The 15,507-nt window shown below is 38.3% G+C and overlaps 3 protein-coding genes across 7 annotated transcripts; all 3 read left to right on the top strand.

The window, feature by feature from the left end:
• The first annotated feature begins 1,383 nt into the window (after nucleotides 1–1,383).
• Nucleotides 1,384–4,251, top strand: LOC140003767 (IAA-amino acid hydrolase ILR1-like 3). Its single transcript, XM_072054625.1, has 5 exons — nucleotides 1,384–1,906; nucleotides 2,532–2,657; nucleotides 2,799–3,113; nucleotides 3,249–3,377; nucleotides 3,670–4,251. The coding sequence occupies exons 1-5, from the start codon at nucleotides 1,526–1,528 to the stop codon at nucleotides 4,042–4,044; spliced, it is 1,326 nt and encodes a 441-aa protein (XP_071910726.1). The 5' UTR covers nucleotides 1,384–1,525; the 3' UTR covers nucleotides 4,045–4,251.
• A 1,956-nt stretch (nucleotides 4,252–6,207) lies between these two features.
• On the top strand, nucleotides 6,208–10,046 carry LOC113693994 (UPF0496 protein At3g19330). 4 transcript variants are annotated; one of them, XR_011816771.1, is made up of 6 exons: nucleotides 6,298–6,438; nucleotides 6,550–6,591; nucleotides 7,598–7,721; nucleotides 7,813–8,893; nucleotides 8,983–9,065; nucleotides 9,653–10,046. XR_011816771.1 is itself a non-coding variant. In XM_072054624.1 (3 exons), the coding sequence occupies exons 2-3, from the start codon at nucleotides 7,649–7,651 to the stop codon at nucleotides 8,859–8,861; spliced, it is 1,122 nt and encodes a 373-aa protein (XP_071910725.1). In that variant the 5' UTR covers nucleotides 6,451–6,591; nucleotides 7,598–7,648; the 3' UTR covers nucleotides 8,862–8,896. The 4 variants fall into 4 exon arrangements, 1 of the variants encoding a protein (XP_071910725.1); XR_011816770.1 differs by having other exon boundaries at nucleotides 6,208–6,591; XR_011816772.1 differs by lacking the exon at nucleotides 6,298–6,438 and having other exon boundaries at nucleotides 6,451–6,591; nucleotides 8,983–9,054; nucleotides 9,653–9,797.
• Nucleotides 10,047–10,935: 889 nt separating this feature from the next.
• On the top strand, nucleotides 10,936–14,824 carry LOC113691716 (uncharacterized). Of its 2 annotated transcripts, none has more exons than XM_027209998.2 (4): nucleotides 10,936–11,392; nucleotides 11,491–12,023; nucleotides 12,819–12,941; nucleotides 13,174–14,824. In XM_027209998.2, exons 2-4 carry the CDS (start codon nucleotides 11,562–11,564, stop codon nucleotides 14,560–14,562), a joined length of 1,974 nt encoding a protein of 657 aa, XP_027065799.2. In that variant the 5' UTR covers nucleotides 10,936–11,392; nucleotides 11,491–11,561; the 3' UTR covers nucleotides 14,563–14,824. The 2 variants fall into 2 exon arrangements, with proteins under 2 accessions (XP_027065799.2, XP_027065798.2); XM_027209997.2 differs by having other exon boundaries at nucleotides 10,942–11,411.
• The last annotated feature ends 683 nt before the right edge of the window (nucleotides 14,825–15,507 follow it).

Raw genomic sequence — 15,507 nt, 5'->3', positions numbered from 1 at the left:
CCCCTTATTCAGGCTAGACGCTAAAGGCGGAAATTATTACGGGAGGTTCCAGCTGTACCCGCCTGTTTCATGGCAATGGTCGAAATACTCTGGGCCGGCGAGCAATTTAAGCTTGGCAAAAATGCATGCTACACTCTCACTGTGATGTAGCGCAAGGGGATGCATCTTGTTAGCAGCCTTATGCCGTGATGAGTGGCATTGGAGGAGGGAACCATCCTGAAGAACACATCGCGCAAATGCAAATGTTTATATATGGTGTGGCTAATCTTAGAAGGGGGAGACTTTGACGGCGGACGATGTTGGTCAAAGCTGCATTATGCCTGGCCAGCGATGAAACTAGTTCTGTAAGTGGGCAGAAACTTGTGGTTGATGGAGGTTTCAGCGTTGTTAATCCTTTCATGATGAGTGGTTTGGCTTAGCTCAAACTGCATGAGAAATGAAGCATGCAATTGGATCCAATTAAGGGTTCCGCACCAGTAGCATCCGATTGGATCCAGTAAGTGTTCCGTATCATTAAGGTTAAACTATGCTTCTGCGGACTCATGATATTCTTAATTAGAGATGTAAAGATTTTGGCTAACAGGTACCTAGTAAGTATTTATTTATTGTAAAATTAGAGTTAATTTATACGTACACAAAGGAGTTTAATAAATGTGAGTAGGATTACTCCTGTAATTTAGGGGGATAAATTGTTATTAACCCATATAAATAGATAGCCCTCTTATTAGTTATTACACCTATTCAATAACAAGTTAACATCAGCACTTGCTTAATGACAAGTTTACTCTAAATCTCTAATGTGTTGTTGTTGCCTAGTAGACGTAGTAGTATTCAATGTCGATGGATCCTTAATTAGTTTAGTGGTTAACATTAAATTCTAGAGAATTAAAGGTCATGAATTTTAATTTCATTATATCTAAGTTGCTTTGATTATATATATCACTATCCATCCAATTATTTATATGCTAATTTATAATAAATATAATATTGAGCTGTAATTTTTTGGCCATTATGGTACTTTTTGTAATTTTATAAAAAAAAATCAAATTCCTTTAGTTGCTTAGATTATTTAGAAAATATTTAAATTTGTAAATCATTAATTATTCTAATGTTTAAAACGTATTTGAATAATTGATGAATAATCCAAACAACTGAAACGGATTGGATGGTTTTCCAAATCCTTTGTTAAATCAATCCAAACGAAGCTTACATAACCAATCTTCTTGTTCTTGACGTTTTGGATCGTGCTTGCACTGCTTCAAAGGCAGCTACTTGGCTCCTTAATTTGACATCTTGCGTATATAGTTTTGATTTGATTTTTCTGAATGACATGAGTAATTGGAACTTTTTTTTTTTTTTGGCCCAATAAACTCAGTCCCACCCAGGAATTAAAAGAAAAATAAAATTATAATAACGTCCCCCCAAATTCATCCGGTAACTAAGGTGAAAGAAGTCAAAAACGAGTTCGATGGGCCAAACGGAGAAACCTAAGCCTAAGAATTGATGTGTTTGTTACTGACTGGAAATGGGACGGTTTAGAGAGTATTGGTGGCGCTGTGTATTGACTATATTACTGTCATCGAATTCATCCTATTACTGCAAATCATGGGCCCTGGAGAATACGGTGGTTTCGGAGACTGATGACTTGCTGATTCGGGAATTGTTGGAATCGGCAAGGGAGTCCGACTTCTTCGAATGGTTAAAAAGGGTTAGGAGAAGAATTCACGAGTATCCGGAATTGGCATTTGAGGAGCACAAGACGAGTCAACTCATCAGAGATGAGCTGGACTCGCTCGGGGTGGAGTACGCCTGGCCAGTTGCTAAAACCGGGGTGGTGGCGACAATTGGGTCTGGAAATCGGCCTTTCTTTTCTCTAAGAGCAGACATGGATGCCCTTCCTATTCAGGTCTCCCTCTTTCTCACATCATCGGTCAACCCTTGTAACTACGAGTAATAATTTTCTGTGTTTTTTATGACTCTGCTTTTTTCTATTTTCGACGAATTGAATCATTGACTATTGTTTGAGCAAAGGCCGGCAAATTACCTAAACAACCATCAAAATATTCACATTGTAAACTTTTGATTACTATATATATATATATATATATATATATACATTTTTTTTGATAAACTAGTGGTCTTTCCATTTGTGGTGAATAAGGTGTCATGCCCTTGCACGGTTTGGTGGCAATTATACACCGTTTGACTCTTTGCTTCTTTTCTGTAAGATGAAATGATAATGTAGTATAAAATCATGTCCTTAGTATAGTAAGAAATCAGGGATGAGATGAGTTTGGAGTTGCAGGCTTGCAGGAGGATAAATTAGTATATTACGTCTTCCCCAGTAGATTCTGTATACGAGTTAAGGTAGTCCTGACCTCCTCATCAGGTGATTTTAGCGACAGGCCTGGCCCAGTGATCTAATAGAAGTAAGAGGGCTTTAGATGGTGCTCGTAAAATTTGCTGTCAAAAGGATGAAGTATCTCTGCTAGTTCAGAATCTAATACTTTTCCAATACTCTCAACTTGTAGGAATTGGTGGATTGGGAGCATAAAAGCAAAATCAATGGTAAAATGCATGCCTGTGGTCATGATGCTCATACCACCATGTTGCTTGGAGCAGCTAGATTGCTTCAGAACACCAAAAATAATCTCAAGGTAGGATATGATATCCAATCCTTTACTCTTTCGAAAGATTTTAACAAGGAAAAGCCAATTTTGGAAATAAAGATGAGCATTGAGCCTGTGCCTTAAAATGCATTAGCTGCATTCAGAATATTCTACTCTTTAAATTCATAGGGGACTGTTAAGCTCGTCTTCCAACCTGGTGAAGAAGGTCATGCTGGCGCATATCATGTCTTACAAGAAGCAGCACTAGAAGGGGTTGAAGCAATTTTTGGCCTCCATGTTTCCCCAGAGATGTTTGTAGGTACTATCGGTTCAAGACCAGGTCCAATGCTAGCTGGATCAGGCAGGTTTTCAGCAATAGTTCAAGGCATAGGTGGACACGCAGCAGCACCTCATAAAACTAGAGATCCAATTGTTGCTGCTTCCATGGCAATTGTTGCACTGCAGCAGATTGTTTCTCGAGAAACTGATCCTCTAGAGGCCAGGGTATTTTCTCCTTTAGAACATTCATTAGAATTTACATGTTAAAATTGCTAGTGCTATTCAATTGGTCCTGCAAAGTTAAGTTCTAAGAAACACCGAGACTTTGTTTTTATTTTATTTTATTTTATTTTGGTGAAGGTGGTTTCTATTGGATCCATAGATGGTGGTCAAGCAGGAAATGTGATCCCTGAGACAGTTAAGTTTGGAGGCACATTTCGGTTCATGACCTCTGAAGGTTTTTCCTACCTTCGTCAAAGGATCAAGGAGGTACTATCATTAAAAGAAATATTCTTCGGAGTGTCATCAACATTAGCTCCAAAATTGTTCTTACTTCTTAACACTGATACAAGATCAACAAATCATCATGGCATAATTTTATCACATTCTGGTGTTAAAAGAATTGATATTTGTTGTGTTTAAGCATGCATGACAAGAGGAGGCATAGACCACTTCATGCCTCTTTCGGATATTATCACTTTGTCTGCACTTTTAAATGTTCTGTTGGCATTGTTCACACAAGTGTTAATGCAATACTATTCTGTATGTGCACTGCTTTCAGGTCATAGAAATTCAAGCGCACGTATACCATTGTACTGCTACTGTTGACTTCATGGAGGAGAAACTGAGGCCTTACGGACCAACCATCAACGATCCTTCAATGTACAAACATGCAAAAAGAATTGGAGACATCTTACTTGGGGAAAACGGAGTGCAGCTTACTCCAATGTCGATGGGGGCTGAGGACTTCAGTTTCTACGGACAGAAAATGCGAGCTGCATTCTTTAAGATAGGTATAAGAAATAAGACGATGGATTCAATAAAAGATATACACACACCCTACTTTGCCATAGATGAAGAAGCTCTTCCCATCGGAGCGGCTTTTCATGCTGCAGTTGCAACTACTTACTTGGATAGCCATGCTCAGATTCAATAGGAGCATGACCATTTTCAGCTCTTTCAGAAGATGGTAAAGGCTGAGACTTGGAAGAATGTCCTTCCAACTATGAAGGTAGCCAATATAAGTTTGACCATCATTCATGTGTGCTAAAACAGTTTTCGCACAGGCAATTGTTATAATTTAGATCCAGGAACCCTCGTGTTTCCAAAAAAAAAAAATAAAAAAATATTGGTGTTAATTGAAGTTCAAAACCTTCAAGATCTCTACTGGTGAAAAAGTGGAACATTTGGTGACTCATTCACAAATTTTCTACAATTGATGCTGAATACCAAGAAAGTTATGATTACATACACCTAGAAATGTAGTTGTTGTTTTCTCCAAGCAATCGCAAGTCCAACGTGATAGAAAAATATGAAACAAGAATTTTAGTTAGCGTCGGATACATGGAAGGAGAAGAAGCTGCGAATTTGGGGGAGAAACGCATGTAGGTTTGGCTCTCAAAGGTCCATTTCAAATCAAAGAGGAGGTGCAATGCAATTTTGTTAAATTTAGACCGGATAACCACTTGGCTAAACTCACTGACGTTAGTATGATGTCATAATTATTTTATATTTTTATAAGTTTCAAAAATATTAAACTTGCAATATACACCTAATAATTATATATAAAAATGTAAATTCATAGTTAAAATATGTTTATTCTCCAAAACTACTTGAAAAACTAAATTAAAACAAATTAATCCAAGTTGGAATCATTGATGCTAAATTAATAAGATCATAATGAAAACATCTTGATTTAAAAATCATTCAGGAAAGTGAGTGATTTTAACATTTACACTAAGTGAGTGGCGATTTCTTAATCCTATTACAATTTAGATAACTCATTATGTTTAGGGAAAATAAGAAAGAAAAGTTTGAGAATCGGGTAAATCAATCGAATCGAATCACTGATTTAATCGATTTTTTACGGTTTCGACTGTTTTTTTATCAAAACAATTTTGTGCTACAAATCAACTCGAAAAGAAAATTCGTTCACGATGGAACTAGCCGGATCGTTCGGTCCGATCCGGGTCTAACAACACTAGTGCAACGAAAGCAACTTTTATCCTTGTGTTCATAGTTGTTGCTGTGAAGATTTATAACACATTAACGCGAAATAAGCATCAAATAGCGAACAATTATGAATTTTCACAACAGTACTAAAATTCGGATTAGAATGAAGCAAAAATTCCTAAGGGCAATTTCGGCCCTTTGGGCTAGATGATGTTCACATTGTTCATCATGGTGATCTCATAATTACTGGTGTACATTCATTTAATAATTATTTATATTATGCACTCGCGACAAAGTATCAATTATATTTCAGAAAATTAAAAAAACAACCAGCATATTTTTTTCCTTTTTCTATTTCAAAGGGAAAAAGGGTTAGAAACCTTACCTAGCACAATTTCATACTGCTATTTTACATATTTTTTCACTTTTGTTTTCTACATTTCTTTTTTAAGAGCCATAAGACCCATAACAACTTTGACAAATAGCCTGGTAGGATTAGTAATTTTCTGGGGCAAAATACTATGACTAGTATTGACTTCCCCAGCAAGACTCCCCTAGCTTGGGAGTACTTAACAGCTAACAAAAAAAGAAAAAAAAAAGAAAGGATTAATCTTTTCTACACTGTGTTATATGAATGACAATTATGTAAAATTTAAATTTAAAATTCAATTTTTGTACATGTGTCATAGATTCAATGGTAATAATGTATGCACTGTCAGGATTAATCTTATATACACCACCAGTGTATACACCTTTACTATTAGATATATGATATATGTATAAAATTTGAATTTAAAATATAAAATTTATTCATGTGTCATTCATTTAATCGTGATAATTTGTACACTAAATAACAATTTATATAAAATTTACTCAAAAGAAAAATAAAAAATAAATGGGGAGTACTCAGCCACTCGAGAAGAGGAAGAGGACACCAGATGCAGATGCAGCGGCAAACTAGCAATCACTTGCTTAAGTCAAGCACACCACAGATATATACAAGTTGACATTTGACCAAAAAAAAAAAAAAAGTCAAGCACACCACATGGGTTTCATTTTCTCCTCTAATAAAAAAAAAGTTTACTTTATTTGAAAAAAAAAAAAGGAACTTGTCTCGCCGCAACAATTTTTCACTTCAATTGAAAATAAGGGACTTCCATATTTCCAGTCCCTGCCTTCCTCAAACTAGAAAAAGAAGAGGGAGAGAGATGGTCTTATGGTCGTACCCGCCCACACCAAAGCAGTTAACTTTTACGGTCTGCGGCTTGGTCACCGGTGCTTCCTTCTTCGCCGTTGGGGCCTACCTTTCCTTTACTAACATCGCCCCTCAACAAGCCCGCACTCAGGCCCGTAAGGATTACATCAAAGCTCGCCTCAGGCAACTCCTTGACGACTAATTTCTTTCGTTCACCCTACACCTCCCCTCCCCTCCCCTACCATTTACCCACCCAAAATTCTTTTTGAGTTCTTTCTTTGTTTTTTCATTCAGTATTGAGCTTGAAAGATTCAGTCTTTTTACTACTTGTACCAGGTATGCGCATCCACGCCATTATTCTAATTAAGCTTATTCACTTCAAGTATGTTTGCATTTGTATGTCGTCTCTATTGGATAGAAATGGATCCTTTCACTGGGTTTGGGTTTTTCACGTTATGCTGTCCTTCTGCCTCCAGTATTCGATTGGATTTAAGTTGGATTCTTGGTTCTGGGTTTTGTTCGATGATATGCCAACTTTTCTGCTTCGCTTTCATTTTACTAGCAATTGGTTATTCAGAGGAAATTTTAGCCTTTTTGGGTATTTTGGAAATGTCTGTAAAAGTTTTCTTTGTCCAATGCCCGAAGAAACAGATATTTTGGTTTTTTCACTATAAACCCTAAAACCTTCGGGAAGTATTTATCAACATTGTGGCCAAAAACAATTTTACCCCCTAAATTCAATGGGGCTTGAGTACAGTTGGCTATTCAGCAAGATTTCTTAATTGGGCCTTAATATTGAGGTCTTATTTGTCCCTAATATTGCGTGGTTTCTGAGAGATGAACTCCAGAAAATTGGCTTTAATAATTGAACAAGTACAAGGTAGCTAACAGATGCACTTGTATACTTGCTTTTTGAAATTATGATTGCTAGAATAAGAATTATGGTCTCGAGCCAAATATAAACTGGCTTATTTTTTTGACTGTCACGATCATTTTTTGTTAGCATAGAAACGGATATGTGCTTAGATTAATTCAGTTCCTTTGCTTCAAAATGGGTCTGATTTTGATATGCTTTGAGCATTTTCATTTAAGCTTTTGTGCATGATTAGATTGGAGTTTCCCTATGCCCCTACAACTTGTCACCTTGCAGAACCTATTGAGATGAGATTGAATTTAATGTTTAGTATCTGTTTTGTCTTCCTGCGGTATCAGTTCTCTTACTTGTGATGTGCTTTATCCATGTGGTTGTAGAATATTATATCTTAGTGTAAGAGTCAAGTTTTTAGTTTTGGTTATCTTAGCTTGCTTTTTCCCGCCCTGGCTCATGGGGCATATTTTTCAGCCTGTAATGTGCTCATGATCTCTAGTCGTCTTCGTCAAAGGACAAGGCCAAATGCTGCCTTGTCTGAGGCCTTCACCGTCAACTGCAGCTACGAACAACCATGCTTCCCCAACCTTTTCCCAAGGTAAACTTGTCCAACCAACCTTCAACTCGTTGACATTCTCCTTGTGAGCTGTCTATTGATTTTTATGCAATATTGTCGATTTGAACTACAGGATCTGCGGATGGGACTGCAGCTTCTAGTTTTCAGCCCTCTCCAACTGTCAATCTGACTCGTGAATACACTTGCGCTGTTCAAACCAGTTCCTACAGTGAGATATGGTCTAAAATTCACCATGACAGCCATTACAATGAAAAGGTTGATGTAGGGCAGGTGGAGCTTCTTGAGGAATCTGAGCTGCTAGAGCAGGTCTTCCGTCCGAGTCATGAGTTTGTTTCAGAGGCACTCTCCCATATTAGGCCGAGCCCTCTAACCAAACTTGTTGCTACTTACTTCAAGCACAGTGAGTCCACTTCGCGACTCTGCCTTTTCATTCACCGAAGTGTTCATCATGCTCGACTGATTTATGCCTCTTTTGATAACCTTCTTGACATCCTACCTGAAGATTTGGACAATGGTGCTCATTCCCTGTCACAGTTCCAATGTGACAGGGTGTTTGACATTTTTCTTCAATTTGACCAATTTGACAACCCCTTTCCCAGCCCTGGTTCATACAACTTTGATGATATGCGTCATTGCTTCTCCCAGCTGAGACAAGAGCTTGACCACCGTCTCCATAAGTCAAGATCGAAAATACGCCTCCTTCATCATGCTACTAGAGGCTCTGTCATTTGCCTATTTGCCGCTACGGTTGGAGTGGTTATATCGGCTGTGGTTGTAGCTACTCATGCTTTTGCCGCCCTTGTTGCCAGCCCCCTATGTCCTGTTTGCCTTCCTTCCAAAGTGAGTAAGAGAGAGGTGTCCCATCTGGCACAGCTTGATGCTGCTGCAAAGGGGACTTATGTTCTCCACAATGATTTAGACACCATTGATCGCCTAGTGGCCCGTCTGCACATGGCATTTGAGGGTGACAAGCTTCTCATACGACTGGGATTGGAGAGGGGCAGGGACAGGCATTCTATCCAGGAGGTTGTGAAGCAGCTTCGCAAAACCCGTTCAAATTTTTTGCAGCAGCTGACAGATCTTGATGAACACTTGTGTCTCTGCTTTGCTGCAATCAATCGGGCCAGATCACTTCTTCTTGGTGAGATACAAATTTATTAGTCCATGGCATCTCCGCATTTCTATACCATCAAGTGAGTCCTCTTTTAATTCATCTGCTTTATGGAATTTCATATTTGGCTTGTGCTCAGACTTATCTGAATGAGCTTGTTTGTATCTACAGATGGCAAATAAGGACAGTGGTTTCTGGAGGTCCTGCAAGCTATATCAGGACAAGCTTGGTGTGTTTAAGCAAGTGAGAATTTGGTAATATGTAAATTCCTTTGATCTACTAGTCATGGCTATCCGGTGCTAATCACTAGATTGGCCTTTTTGATAATCAGAACCAAGAGACGTTGCGATGCTTATGATAATTAAACATAGCATTTCTGAGAACTCTTTTATGATTTAACCAGGAAAGTAATTGAAAGGTCTTGGGCCTAAATACTTTGCTCCCATGCTTCATTTGCTCATTTTTGTATTTCTATTGGCATTTTGATCTTGCTTGTTTTGCATGAACGTGGCGCTAAAATGAGTATTTTTGTGGGTTAATGACAGAAAAATAGTTGCTCACTTGTGGGTCATCACGTGTTTTGCAAGTAGGATGTTAGGGATGGTTTTGTGCTGATACTTTACAGATTTCAAGAATATGGGGCCAAAAGTGAAGCAAGAAAAACAAATTGCATCACCCAAATTAAGCCTAAAATACCAATATTGGAAAAATAAAAGTCTGAGCAAGTGGTATCAGTTCTAATAATTTGTGTAGATAGTTTTTCATATGTTTATCAACGTTTATGGTGTATAGCCTTTGATTCAAGTATTATAGTAATTTGTTTTAATTATGGAAATGTCAGGAAACATAATAGCTGGGACTGGAACCCGTTAAAGTTGACTCTCACAGTTTCAGAATGTGCAAGGAGATGTCATCAGATGGCAGTGGCCACTAAAATGCTGCAATAACTTAGGACAGAGTCGTCCTGACACGTAAACTGACCCGAAGGAACCTCATTTTGTTGCTTATTTTATACTAGTAGGTGAAATGACAGACTACTGCCCTTAAAACCCCGAGAGATGTTGTACATGTCAGCAAGGTTCATCGTCGGAGGTATTAGATCTTTTTTGTGCCAACTTATAGGGATTATTATGCTTCTTGTCTTTCAAAATCAGTTGTAATTGTCCTTAAATGATTACCCCCCCACCCAAAAGAAAATTTTCGCGAATGAAGTTCTGTACTCGGTCTCTTTGAAATTTGTGCGTATGCACGTGATCTAAAGGGTGTGCCGCTGTTCTTAAATCAGCTTACGATAGTTTAGTTCTCAACTCAACGCGTCTACCTCCATTCTCTGGGAGGAAAAGGCACAAAAGTTCACGAGCGGGTCTGACTGACCTCAAACTTTGCTCATCCCTTTTGCAAGCAGTTGCTGCCACCCATCAGGCTTCACTCCGCTGCTTGTACCGGTGCACTTGGACGACCTATTACTGTGTTGGACTTTGGGTCTGTCCACTTTCGCAAGGTGCATTGCATCTTTTTGGGCTGTATTTGAAGGAATTCATGCCTTCTTGATGCCATGCCCGAAGGGTAGCAAGGTGCTATTGTCTTCCGTCCATGCCAAGAGAAGATGGAAAGAATTAGATTGGGGCTCTATCCTAGTTTTGAAATAACGCATAGGCGGCTCTTGATATCATATAATCTCCTACTTTCTTGAGTTAAATTATTTGTTTGGTTCCGTATTCTGATGCCTGCCCGATAATCTGACATAAGCTAAACCAGAAGAGTGGCATTTGTTTGTTCTCCGCGAAACGGGGTCCAAGCAGGAGATTGGTCATCCTTGTGCTTGGAGGAGAGATCAAACAGCGTGTGCCTTCGCTTCCGCATTGTACCCAGTCAAGGATGCGCAGCAAAAACGAAAAAGCTCTTTTGAGCTGGACTTGAAATGGATGGATGCGCAGAATGGAGAGAGAAAGGCTGGCTGAAGAGGGCAAAATGATGGAGCTCAGCAGCATCACAACCCCAGTCAACAAGTCAAAATGGGCCAGACGGAAATTAAAAAAAAAAAAGAAAAGAAATAAAAGGAAAGCAAAAAAGAGATTCGAGGCAGAAACCAATAATTCCCTGCCACCATTGTAGTGTCACATGCGATTTAGAGCTCTCTTTTCCCTTTTCTGCTCCCCCCCGAATTAATTTACTTCTCATCATCTCACGCCATCATCATCATCATCATCATCATGCGTATCCTCCGTAATACGTTGTTGTCGTGTCAAAGTGTTTGATAGTAGTACTATGTCCTAGTCGTCGTATGTGCTAATTATACTAAAAATTTACATTTTGTTAATTGATTCGAAACTCTGCTCAAATTTTCCTTCCAATTCAAATTTAACTCATTTGCTCTCCCTGAACCCTCTTAGTTCTCCCCCTCTCTCATCCCACCTAAAAATCAAAATCAATACTTTAGGCCACATACTCCAAATACTCCAAATTGACAAAAACCCAACAAATCCATCCACCAAATCGCCAGAGAGAGCAGAGATAGTCTATTTGTTCTTTTTAAGTTAAAATTTGAAACTTGACTGAAAGCGGAAGTGATACTACCCCGGTACTCGATCAACAAAATTGTATGAGCTTCTATTCCACAATTTTTGCCCTTAGTTTTTCCTACGTTATTGATATTTTGTCTTGTACTTGTTATAACAGATCAAGAAGGAGATTTGAGCATAAATTGAAGAGCAGTTTTTGTGACAGATCAAGAATTAGGGCTAGTTACAATGCAGAGGCAGCAAAACCGAGGGATGATGGAAATGGGGGATTTTGTACCCAAGATCCGGAAAAGGGGTTGCTCGACATCATCATCTTCGTCATCAAAGGTTCACAGTTACAGTTTCAAGCGGGCCATTTTGGTGGGCAAGAAGGCTAGAGGAGGTATCGGGCTCGGAGGGTCCAGATCCAGCACGCCAGTGCCAAGTTGGAAAATGACGCCTTTGAAGAGCGCCATTGACTCCCCTAAGTTTTCTCAGAAGAGTAATGGTGGTGGGAGGTCCCGGCCGGTCTCTGCCAGAAGGCTGGCTGCTACTTTGTGGGAAATGAATGAGATGCCATCGCCTAAATTGAGTGAGAATTTGGAGGAGGAGAAGAAAAGGAACAAGAAGTTGATGATGTTGAAGAAGGAGAAGTTAAGGTCATCTGTGCCTCCCCATTTGTCTGATCCATCTCATAGCCCTGTTTCTGAGGTGGGGTTTTTCTTGCTTTTAATTATGTATTTGTGCTTAGTTTATGATTTTTACCGTTAAAGAGTAATGTTTGTTGTTGACCACAAATCCACAGCAGGTTTTCTGTCCTGATAATTTACTGTTTTCTTGTTATGTTGACTGGTTTAAGCTGTTGATAGTAATTTACAAACTTTTTGTTGATAAATTAGTAACTGTTGTGATGTGGACTGATTAAGTAGTAGACAATTTTTTTTTTCAATTGCCTGACGAAGCTAATGAAAGATGAAAGACAATAACATTTTGATATATTTTCTGACCTTTTTGGGTTTTCTGAGGTTCTCTAGGTTTAAATCTTGAAGTTACCAGAACGTGAACAATGGGTTGGGAACTGGGCTGTTCCGTCTCTTGTAAGGGAAAAAAGTGGGGTTGAGCCTTAATCTGTCTTTCTTCGTTCTTATTCTTTTGCCCCATCTGTTTGGAAATTTCTCAGGCGTAGAAAACTTGCCCATCTTGTTACTGGATTTTAATTAAAAGACGAGAAAGAAGTGATTGTTGGTACTTGATTTTCAGATTTCAAGTGATTGTTGGTACTTGATTTTTGAAAATTATATATATCATCTCTAAGAACCAAACAAACAGGTGTCATTGATCATCTTTGGAAAGGGTAACTTGGCTACATCTTTTTCTAATTATTATAAGCTTGATCCAATTTTTAGAACTTTAGCTATCGATTGGCATAATAGTTGTCTTTATACAGTAGTATATCGTGGTCTGAGTTACTTTTGTGTTGATCTAAGACATCTGTTGATATCGTAGAGGATGGATCGATCAGGAACCGGTAGCTACCAGAGGAGGTCGTCATCAGTTTCTCAAAGGCTTCGCACTCTAGACCACAATGCTGCAGTTTTTGATTCCCTTAGCAGTGCTAGTTTAATGGAGGTAACATCTAATTCCTCTATAACTAACAATTCTGTTCGTCATCCCTCCACTAGTTTGTTTTTTACTTCACTTCTGCAGCATCAGTTAAGGTGTTCCTCAAAGGGAACTTGCTAGCATTGTTTGTAAAACTCCTGCTCCTTAGATTCTAATAGACTTCTAAGATTCAGGGCTTTGGAAATGCTTATCACATCTACCAAGAGTAATTGTTAAAATTGGAACTTCTTTCTTGCAGATTGAGACTAGATCTCGAGCACAGACACCAAGTGGATCAGTAGTTGGTGTAAGGAACCGTCTGAAGGATGTTAGTAATGCTTTGACCACATCAAAAGAGCTGCTAAAAATTATCAATCGCCTCTGGGCTAATGCTGATCAACCTTCGTCTAGCATGTCTCTTGTTTCTGCATTACATGCTGAGCTTGAGAGGGCTCGGCTGCAGGTTAATCAGCTTATACAAGAGCAACATATGGACCAAAATGAAATTAGTTATATGATCAAGTGTTTTGCTGAGGAGAAGGCTGCATGGAAAAGCAAAGAGCGTCAAGCTGTTGAGTCTGCAATTGATACCATTGCAGGTGAACTTGAGGTGGAGAGGAAGTTAAGGAGGCGATTTGAGAGCTTGAACAAAAAACTTGGAAAAGAACTATCAGAAACAAAAGCATCATTTATGAAAGCAGTCAAAGAACTTGAGAGTGAGAAACGAACCAGGGAGATAATGGAACAAGTATATGATGAGTTAGCTAGGGATGTTGATGAGGATAGAGATGTGGAAGTGCTAAAGAGAGATGCAGAAAAGGTCCGTGAAGAGATTGAAAAGGGAAGAGAGATGCTCCATTTAGCTGATACGCTGCGCGAGGAGAGAGATGCTAAACACCAGTTTGAGGAGAAAGATACTGCTGTTGACAAGCTAAAGAAACAAATTGAAGCTTTCCTGGGGAAAAAGAAAGGTAAAGAAAAAAGAAGTGACTCTCATAATTTTGGCAACGGTGAAGATATAGTGGCATGCTTAAGTAGGATTCAATGCAGTAATTACTTGAGTGAAGAAAAAGATGATGGAGGAGAGGTGGAGGACGCTGAAGAAGGCTCAGCTGAGAGTGAGCTACATCCTATAGAATTGAACATGGACAATAACAGCAAGGCATATAAGTGGGCCCATGCATCTGCTGCTGGTTCTGAATTCAGGAGGATCTCTGTCGAAGCTGAAGGGAAGGGGAGGAACTCTTTTACTGGACAGATCCCTAGGAGAAGCTCTTCTCTCCAAAGGAGCACTTCAGATACTGCTGAATGGGGGTTTAAATCCAGAGGCATGCAAAACCCAGCAGATGGTATAGACAGGGAGAGGTTCTCTGGACTCGAGAAGCAAGCTCAGAGAAAAAGCTCTGCAGATGAGACACAAAGGTACAAGTCTGTGAAGGGCCTAAGGGACCAATTATTGTCTAATTCCAGGACAGGATCAGCTAGAGATTTTATGAGCCCAACCAGACAGTGGGAGCAACCATGGCCTTCAAGAGATCCTCATGGTGCTATTCAAGAGAGGAATAGTTTTTCGCAGGGAAGTGGCTCAAAGTCAAGACTGGCAGAAAGCAGAGGAGATGGACAGTCTGCAAGAAGATCAAGACGGTAAATTCTTGCTTCAGAAACTAATGTTTGCAGACTGGCACTGAAGGCTGTGGACCTGGGATAGCTCCGCAGATCGAGACAAATTGGAATGTTTAAAAGAAAGAATTAACATCTTGTTAGTTATGCTTTGAAAGTTCTCAGCAGGAATCTGTCTTTGTAATTTTTTTTTTTTTATGTAGAAAATTGTGTCAGTTTTGAGTGTAACTTGTACAAAAATCTCTGATTCTAATGAGTTAATCATGCTTTAATCTTCTTGCGGTTTTAAACCATCATGTTTAGTTTGGCTTCTTCTCATGAGATAATGCAAACTGCACAAATACGCCTGAAAATACTAGCACACCAGTTTCTTTCCAGTGCATTTGCATGGGCATTTTTTTTATGCTCTATAATTTTTATTTTTTCAAAACAAAATTTGTTATAAAAAAGCTTAAAATGCTATTTTAAAAAAATTTAATATACTAATTGTAAGACAAACATTAAAAAAATATTAAAATGATTAATTTATAACAACTTAATAATTAGTTTTAATAGAATCTTATATTGTAATTCAATTAAGTTTACTCTAATTAATGGAGAAGGAGATATATTAGGAAATAAGTGTCCTTAAGTATTTTATTCTTTCACGACTAAAAAGAGTTTTAAAAGCAAACTAATAGATGATGAACTTATTATTTACTTAAATTACTAAAAATTAAGAAAAGTAATCTGAGAGAACATTTACAACCCCGCATAAAAGATTGTGATTGAAAAACGCGAACCGATATCAGGAATAAAGAATGTGATTGAAATTGTTTGAAAAAAAAAATAAATAGGGTACAATTAATACAAATTTATATAAGATAAATCATTAATAGATTTGTTGAAATTGACCATAAATAATAAATCATGCTATAAATAAGGAAGTAAAAAAAGGAAGGGAATCAATTGTTATAAAAAAAATAGAAAAAGA

This window comes from Coffea arabica, chromosome 6e (assembly GCF_036785885.1).
Source record: "Coffea arabica cultivar ET-39 chromosome 6e, Coffea Arabica ET-39 HiFi, whole genome shotgun sequence".
Lineage (NCBI taxonomy): Eukaryota > Viridiplantae > Streptophyta > Magnoliopsida > Gentianales > Rubiaceae > Coffea > Coffea arabica.
This window is presented reverse-complemented; position numbering and strand designations above follow the sequence as displayed.